The 9,626-nt window shown below is 40.9% G+C and overlaps 1 protein-coding gene across 1 annotated transcript in view; it reads right to left on the reverse strand.

The window, feature by feature from the left end:
- Nucleotides 1–9,626, reverse strand: part of BCL11B (BAF chromatin remodeling complex subunit BCL11B) — a 169,496-nt gene that overhangs the window by 125,196 nt on the left and 34,674 nt on the right. Inside the window, exon 2 of the mRNA XM_044659901.1 lies at nucleotides 360–420. Coding sequence (XP_044515836.1) covers nucleotides 360–420 — 61 coding nt within the window. The remainder of the gene's footprint in view (nucleotides 1–359; nucleotides 421–9,626) is intronic.

Below are 9,626 nucleotides of genomic sequence, written 5' to 3' on the forward strand. Positions count from 1 at the left end.
CCAAATCCAAATGATCCTTCTGTCCAAACAGGTCGATGCAGGGTGCCATTTCAGGCCTGAGAACTCACACTTGAAAAAAAAAGATTTTTTGAGACACCCTCAATACAGAAACCCTGTGGTTTCATTTCCTTTGGCTGTTGTTTGTTGTGTTATACATGTTGACTGTGTGTATGTGTGTCCCTCTCTCAATGCTTTTCATAATAGAAGGGGAAGGGAAAAAAGAAAGAAAAGGCAACACTTTCTGTTCCTTTGGCAAGGGCCAAGTAAACTCCAATTGGCCCTAAAGAAAAAGGAACCCTTTTTCACTCATTACTTGGTACTTTGAGGTCTATAGCTGATCAAAGCCCACCTCACTGTACCCTCAAAAGTCCGGGTGCATGATTTAGACCCTAACAACTTCACCTCCTGATTTTCATCAGCCTGTATCCACATAGGACAGAGAACACCACAGAAAAAGAAAAAATGAGAATGGATCTCTTCGATCTGGGCATGCTTTGACCTGTTCACATCTTTTGATAATAAGCCCTCTCTCAGTAGTAGTAGTGTATACACACTGGTGCCGAGATGTCACAGGGCGCGGATGTTATTGAGCCCAACAAAAGTTTCATACCCTTTGCTTTGGGGAAATAAGAAGGAAAAATGAGGTTTCCTTTTTTCAGAAATTTTCCAGGTACCTACAATTCGGTCAAAACAAAATTTTGCTACTTCAGTACTTCATATAATAATATTAATAAAAATATATATTGTGAACCCCTTTTAAAATTTAAATCGAAATGACATTAAAATGTGGACATGGGACTAGCAACATAAGGGAAGAGGTTAGAATTCTAAAACCTGAAAGCCTTTAAGAGGCCTGATAGTTTAAATTCCATTTTGTAACAAATTTAGGTCTTCGATGCCCAAGGTTCAATCGAGGAACAAAGATTACCTCGACCCTCCCAAGGTGGTAACGTTATGGGTTTCAAAAATAAATACCATCAACTTTATGAAGAGGAAAAATAGCAAACGTGAATTCTAATGTAATGCCCCCCAATACCACATTCTATCTGGCTTGAAGCAAATTTTAAGGGACTGATAATTCACTAGGCAGGCGGGGGGGGGGGGGAGACAAAGAATAACACCCCCCCAACATTGAGTAACATTGACGCAGCAGTATGTGCCATAGGTTCATCTGCCCTGCCTCGTCAGTTACCATCTCTGAGTTTCAGGTTGGCCCAATGAGCAGGGAACTTATTAACTGCATTTGATACATTTCTGAATTGCCACTGCATCCATCCACAGGGAAATCCTACCTCAGAGACTGGGACTTCAAAGATTGTCCTCTTTTCAAAGCCCAGCCTTCAGCCAGCACTACCCACTTACTACATAGCAAGCAGCAGCCACGTTATTGCACCCAGATAGCAGATAGGAATTTGCGTGTGTTCTTCCCCTTTGATTCAAATCCAAATTCCCATCATTAATGGATAAGCCACAATTCAGAGGAAATTTGCACAGAAATTAATTTCTTTTGCAGGTAGGGGCTGCTTGTTACCCATAGATTCCCAAAATGGGAGGCCCTCAGTTGTCACCATCGTCGTAATGTGTCATCATGTTTACAGGAACATCAGAGCCAGCCTGCTTCTGTCTATAGACTAGGCTGGGCTGAGCTGGACTGGGCTAGGCTAGCAAAACTAAACGAAAAGATTTTACACCTGCTTCCTACGAAAGCCATTCTTATGCTCTGGGAGTTCCCATCTACCAAACAACCTATATTTACCAAGAATTGGTGAGCTGATCATTTCCTTCTTTTTTCTCGAAAGGAAAAATTCATTGCCTCCGAATACCATGCACCCAAGCCATACCAGACTAACATTCAACTGAGCACAACACTTTCTAAGCCCATGCCATCAATTTTTAATTTCATTGTATCCAAGAGAACATAAAGGGGTATGGAGAAAATAATCAATTTGTGTGTGTGTGTGTGTGTGTGTGTGTGTATAAGGAAGAATTTTTGAATAGATGACTCAAAAAGTGACAGCAGATTTTTAGAAAGTTATCTTAACAGTGCAAATAATCACTGTCTTGCATGGACACAGAGGGAGAACAAGAAATACAAAGCAAATATATATTTAGAGGCATTTCTTGCATCATAGAGAAGTCTTAAAACAAATTCAAGGTATCCAACCAAAAGATCTAAGTCCTGCTTAGCCACAGCCCAGCTTTGACCACTCAGCCCTTGCTGCTGTTGTTTGGCCACAGGGCTGTCCACCCAGTGTGGTTAACCACACATTTAACAGGCCAGTTTCAAAAGCAGAGGTCCTGGGTGAGGCATTTATTGATTGGTGGAAGGGTTCAATTATTTCTGAAAGGGGAAGGAGTGGGACAGAGAGTAGAAGGGCAGTTGTAACCACAGGAGTTATAGAAAACAACATTGCTCTATACCTTATCTGCCCTCTGGTCCTACCAGCCCCTCCCTGCTAGCCATCTCTTACTGTGCCCTATGAAGAGATAGAGACCTGGCACCCACACCCATGGCCCTGATCCATAGGAGGTGGAGACAAGCTTCTTCCCACACTGAGACACTTCCAAAGAAGCTCCTCACACCTCAGCCCTCCCAACAGCCTGAATTCAAGGCTTTTCCACTAAGGCCCTAGGCGTAGAACACCCATGAAACAAGACAGACCTCTAAAAACAGAAAAATAAAAAAAAAACTGTCAATCTGGGGCAGCAGTCCAGGGGAAAGGCTCAATCTATGCAGCACCAAGTAGTTTGGGTAATTGATTTTTTTTTTGGTCGTTATTTTTCTCTTCCACTGAAACCAGCCAAATCAAATGAGTCCTTTGGCAGAGTGGGAACCATTTTAACAGAGGCAAACATGGTCAGTTTTGTAAATTGATAAGAAGGGTCTGGAGGTCAGAGGTCTACAACTTAATTCGGGCAGTTTTCCTTAAGTACTAAATTTAAAACACCAATGACAAGAGAAATAGGGAGAGAGTCAATGGGAAAGGGGAGAGAGATCCTTTCAAATAAATGTCTCGTCCAATTTCAGCTTGAGTCGATACATTAAAAACACTCTCTGGAGAACCATCCCAAACCTCTCCAAGGCCATTGTGGCCCAAGCTACCCTCCCTTCAGAAATTGAAGAAAAGAAGAGTCTGAGCCTAACAAATTCAAGGGGGGGGGGCGGGGGGAGAAAAAGGAGAAAGGCTGAAAAAGACATTCAGGTATATTTATGGATCCATTACTGAAACGTTACTTAATAAAATGCTAAGAACACAGCACCAGAGAGGAGTGACCTATGTTTTGATAAATAAACTAGTTGCTTTTGGGGTGGGGGGGAAGATTTACTGCTACGGAAGCCCTTAAATACATTCAGCAGGTCTTGTAAAACTAAAGTAGCTTTAAATCTTCAGAGCCACAGCAGAGACTGTGATGATGTGATATAAAAGCAGCCTTTGTTGCCAAATGAATTAGATTTGTTTTATTTAATGCCATTCTTTTAAAAAAGAAACTCAGCAGCAGCAGCAGCAACAGCAAGAGGAGGAGGAGGAAGAAGAGGAGGAACAGCAGCAGTGGCTGCAGCGGCAGGCGAGCCCTCCTATTTACAGGAGCCCAAAGCACCAACCCCTCCACTGCCAGAGGAGTCGACCCTGTGTAGGGCGACTGCTTTAAGCCTCTGATCTCCAGAGTGGATTGAAACATTACTGCCCTTCCAAGTGTCTCTTTCTTAGAAGTGAAATGATTTCCAAGGCCCCGGCTAATTATAAGAACACTGGCATTCAACTTTTCTTGAGTCGTTTTTCTTTTCTTAAATGATGCTGCTCGACTGAGGAATATATTAGTATATTTCCCAAGTGGATTTGTATTTCTGTGGCTTTAGTGGACGAGGTCCTAAAGCATTCTGTAAAATAGAGAGGGGTTTGTTTTCAAAGAGGCTCACCCAGCCTCTTTGAAGTTCCTCAATATTGTGCGTGTGGGGCTGAATTTCAGCAAATTATCTTGAGCATGTTCAAGCCACACAGGCAAAATCATCAGCTGCTTCAGAGGGGAAAAACAAAAAAAAAACAAAAAAAAAAAAAAAAAAAAAAAAGAAAGAAAAAACCCAACATGAATTTCTTGCATTGTGGCAACTACACAAAAGCCTTGCATATGTCAAAAATATAGAACTAAGTCCCTGTGAATGTGCCATCATTAATCAAATCCCCGATCTGGTGTCACTTTTGCCAGTAAAATGACGATATTCCTCTAACCCCCCTCGCTGACACGTGCCTGAGACACATGAAGTGTGTCCCTCGGCTTCCATTTGTTTTCTAATAGTCTGCTCTCCGCACTTTTTATATATGCCTTGGGAAAAGCTGCTGCTCAGGGTAGATGGTCCACAGCATTTCTCGGGGGTGGGGGTGGGAAGATGGGGAGCCCGGCAGAACCAAATCTCACTTAGGTTCATGGGCTGCAACTTATTGTGGCCCCCACAAAGACAGCGAGAGGTTGACAGTGGCAGCTGAGAAGGGTATACCTGTGGCCCACACTCCTTTTATGAGAGTAAATAAACGATGGTGAGATGAAGATGCCATAATAACAGCAGCTGAATGAATCATACATTTATCAATACTGCAGACGGTTATTGATGTCTTTCTTTTCCCCTCCTCATTAAAAATATATAAATGTATCCACATCTAACACCACGTAGCAACACAGACCCTATAAAGTACTTGTATTGCATCAATAACTTTACTGTGTGGTATATGAGACAGTCCCCAAAGATCATTTATTTTCCTCTTTTCCTGCCCATAGGTGACACTACTGTTAACCTCCAGAGACCAAACTCCTCAGACAGTTCTGGTTGAAGGTGAGGCTGGAGGCCAGCACAGAGAACCATTATGGGCATGGCACAGCATTAATGAAAAGAGCATTTGGAATGGCATCCCAGAGACCCAGCCCTGCCACTAAAGCTGGTGTGAGATGGTGCAAGAAACTTGGCCACCCTGGGCCTGCCTGGGTTTCTCCTTTAAGTAAAAATGAAGTTGAATGAGATGATCGCTGAGATACTTTCTGCCTCAGATGGTCTATGTTCTAAGATATCATTCAGCTTAAATATTCTATAATTCTAAGTCTCTACCAAGTATAAATACTCTATGGGTTTGTTTGTTTTGTTTTGTTTTGTTTTGTTTTTTTTGACAACTAAGGTTCCTACGTATTTGAATCTTATATATTCTACGATCCCTTCCAGTTCTGAGATTATATAAAATTATATGATTCTAGGGCCTTCTTCCAGCTCTAAAAATTCTATGATGTTCATTTAGCAGTGACCAGCTATTCTCCCTCCCTCCAAGTCCAAATATGACCAAGGCCACGGACACAGCTCCCTTCTGCCTCCACCTCCCTTTTCAGTGTCCCTCAGCAGGACTCTTAAAAACCACATTTCCATCTCAGGGGTCTCTGCCGAGTTCTGTGCTTTCATGGCTTCTCCTGGGAAAAGTTAAACGCTGTGGAAATGAGACAGACCACAAGGGAGAGGTTTGGGATTTCTGCAAAGAAAACGATTTTTGAGAGCCTGTGGGACACTGATCTCTTCAGTATTTGGGGGGACTGCACATCTTCATTTCTGGGCTCTTTGGCTGCCGTCTCTGTATATGCTTACAACCACCCCACTTCAAACGTTAAATGAAGTAGAGAAATCATCAGATAAATTGCTAGCCCTCTGTACTCGAGAGTGAAGGCTCTTTCTACAGTTGATGACAGCCCTAGTCTTTTGTCTGACCTAATTTATTTCTCTTTCAGGTTAGAATAAAGCACTCCTTCCTGTGACAGTATAACCTTCCCTGCCCGAATATTGAGCTCTAACAGAAAACTAAACGTTGCTGTTTTCTGATGGATTTCTTGGACTCCAAGAAGAAAGCATTATGTATCCAGAAAGCTAGCTGATCAAAGCACAAAATTACATATTTAGGTAAGAAAGAGTTCCATGCTGGAAAGGCAGCCACAATACTGGACAACGGTCCTCTATAGACTAAGCAACCTAGATACCTTATTCTACAGAAACTTTGCTACATCCTGTGACTTAGCATTTTATATCTTTTGGGGACTGGCCATCTTACCCTCCATAGGACAGAATGATTGCACAGTGACTGGGAATAAGAAGGCACATACTCTAAAATGAGATACAAAGGGAATTTCCTTTCACTAAGTTGTTCTGAGTCTCCGACTACTGAATGCTGGAATGCTTTCCTCTGTGGTATGTTTGTGATATGTATTGCAGACAAACATAGATGTACAGTCTACCTCCGTAGTAGAGAGATTTATTTACTGTACCCCGACCGACAATGACTAATGATTATTGTTAGCCTGATTACTTAATAGCATTATGGAATTTTCAGGATATAAATTTGGGGGGTTGATAGGGAAACATGCCATTAAAAAAATAATAATAATCGTAATTGTTTTTAAACCCATCTGTGAACGCAGCCTTGCAAATCAATGATAATTGTTTGAAAATAGATTTCTCAAACTTATACTCTCATTTTGCCTGCACAGATCTCTTCATGGAAATCAATATTACAACTTTACACTTAAGACATTCTGCAGCAATGCAAACTGCCTCCGATATAGCCATTATTTTCAATCCTATTGTATCCTAACCACCAGTACACCAAGCTCAATTTAACCATCCTCTACCATGAGACAGGCTATGAGCTCCCCCTAGTTGTGGATGCACGGCACTTAAAGCCATAGGGCATAGTTGAGACTTAGGCTGGTAATTCAACTGAAAAGCCTGTAAAGTTTATTTTGTTAAGTATTTGATCACAAGCAATACATAATGCAAAACAACCAAGATAGGAAATGTGAAAGGGAAATAGAGGCTTTGTGCAAGACATTTAAAAAACCAATAAATAGGTCCTGAGCTAAAAAACAAAATTCTGATAAGGAGTTCAGATTAGGTGTCATCTGAAGGCAGTAAGTGATACCTGTAATTTGTGCCGTTTAACAAGGATCAATCGTGTCTAAGAGATAATTATGATCAAAAGCGTCCAAGGTTGGCTTTGTCCAACACCATAAGGTGTGTTTTTGCCTAAGTGGTCAATAAGCCAGCACTCTAAACACAAGCTTGATTCAAAGATCCTATGCTCCCATAGGAATTTCTAGGTAAATTAATAGGCATCATGAAAACAACTGCATTTCTTGAGTTGAAAAACTATTTTTATGTTAGATATTTTAGAGACTGATCGCCTCAAAAAGCTACAGAGCCATGAATACTGAGCAAATATCTGTTCCTCTCACTCAGTGACAAAATGCCCTTTAAAAGCATTAGAAACTTCATAAGTATGTCTCCAGCCTCTCAGGTATGAATTAAAAAGGGAAAAAAAATCTTCCCAGAATAGTGTCCTATCGATGAACATATTTTTATTATTCTCTAGAATTCTGACAAATGATAGGGATCGTGTCCTTAGCCACATAGAGGGTTTCCTTCTGGAAAACTGTATGAAAACAGGGGAAACTTCCTTTCTCCTGAAATCCAATTATATGAAAATTCTTCAAAAGCATTTGCTATTCGGGAAGGCTTATGAATAGAACAAACAGAGAATATGGATGGAGAAGAATTGTTAACATGACCATTTCTAAACCACAGTAAATTATTATTATTGTGGTAATATTGTTATATCTAGCCATGTACCTACAACAATTAGCCTATCTGGGGCTTCGAATCCCAGGCTTTTCAATTTGTAGCTATTTTGGAAGAATGGGAATTCAGTAGGATAATGATCCATCTTTCCAAGGAAACCTATTGGTGAGTGGCTGAAAAATTCCCCCTGTAGGGTTTAGGTAATTTTTCATAAGCATCCTATTTTCTTAATGAAACACCAGAGCTATTTTCTTTATTTCAACAAATTTTACTTTTCTGCTGGACATTCATGGCAGAAGGAATCACACAGACTCTTCTTTGATCTAACCCCACAACCATTAAAATTCCTCATTGGTTGTGGGTTTTCTCTATTGTTACTGGTGTTTCAAATTGTTCTGTTTTTCTATCTTTCTTTTTTTTAAAGCATTCTGACTTCAGAAGAATATTTCATTCAAGTCAAACATTTTAAAACAAAATAGAATTTAATGTTTTGATAAATAGCGGTCTCACTCAACCTTCTCTCTTCTATCATACCTTTTCTCACTGACTATAAATTTAACTAGCTCATTATCACTGTAATAACTTCTGGGCAAAGACCAGAGATGCTGTTTAAGTTACTGTCCCCTTCTTATTTTTATAGTTATTCACATTTATCGGAGGTTACATCATTATGGGAGAACCTAGTGGCTGCTCACATAGGCCAATGAGTTTCTAGCTTATAAATAATCATTCAAGCTAACAGATAAAAATGAACTACATTTTCAGTTGTTTGTTTCACATGGAAGATCTAAATGTTTCTTTTAACCCCCATAGTGTGGAAACTAATAAACTTCGGTGGAGCAGTGACAACAGAGCCTTTGCCTTGGCAGAGACTATACTGCACCTTGAATGCAATTCTCCCTCCCTTCAGATGTCAAAGATCCACAGCTGAACATGAAATGATGCAGAGCCCAGAAAACAGTATCAGATTCATGCCGTTTCCCCCTGCCCTTTTCTCTCCCACCTCCCTGGTGAGCACAGGACACAGAGACTGGCTGCTATTTAATAATAAATAACTCTTCCAGAAAACTGGTTCGACTACTCTCTCCCCTCAGAAAAGTCTGCAGATAATTCTCTGTTGAAGACTTACTAGGAAAGCCTTGTACTACCCGCTTTTCTCCACCTTTGACTCTTCCAACCCTTACATCTGATCTTCTCTCTCTCTCTCCCTTCCATACTGTGCTAGTCAAACTATTGCCCCCTATCAAAACCAGAATTAGAGAGATAGATAGACGAATGGATGGATAAATGGATGGATGGATGGATGGATGGATGGATAGACAGATGCATGGATGGATAGATGGGTAGGTGGATGAGACTTGGTCAGGGACAAATTGTAGGTGGCTTGCCCTCCATTCCTCCCCAAGCCTCCACACCGACCATCACTGTTAATCATAGTAACTCTGCTTCTCTTTCTACCTCTTTACTACTTTCCAGTAATGCGACCAAGAACAGATCAAATTGAAAGCAAACCTACCTGCTTCTTCCTTCAAATGTTTCCCCCTTACACACAAATGCAGGCGAGGTTTTCTCCACCACAAGCCATATTATCCCCACCACCACCCCTCAACAACTCCCCCCCTTTTCCCCCTCCCCAAAAAACAACCTAAGCAATCATAAAGAAAATACTTGGGGGGGGGTGAATTCTCTGGAAATCAGATTGATGTCTGCAGGGTAGACGTTTTCAATTCCCTACCCCCCCCCCCAAAGAGGGGACATTGTGATTGTTACTCTTTGGTAAAAGACGAAAATGTCAATGAGCCTAAAGTACCTTTATTTTTAAAAAAGAAAAGAAAAGAAAAGAAGCTCAAATCTGATTGCAAAACATCTAAAAAATTATTATAGCCAGGCTGAATCTTCATTTATGTTCCCACAAAGGTATGTGGGGGGGGGGAGAACTCAATACGAAATTAAAGTAAGCTTCCTTCCCCTCCCTCCAAAAAGTCATCCCACTTCAAAGCCGAACGCGACCTAAATCTCTCCCCCC

Source organism: Gracilinanus agilis, chromosome 2 (assembly GCF_016433145.1).
Source record: "Gracilinanus agilis isolate LMUSP501 chromosome 2, AgileGrace, whole genome shotgun sequence".
Taxonomy (NCBI): Eukaryota; Metazoa; Chordata; class Mammalia; order Didelphimorphia; family Didelphidae; genus Gracilinanus; species Gracilinanus agilis.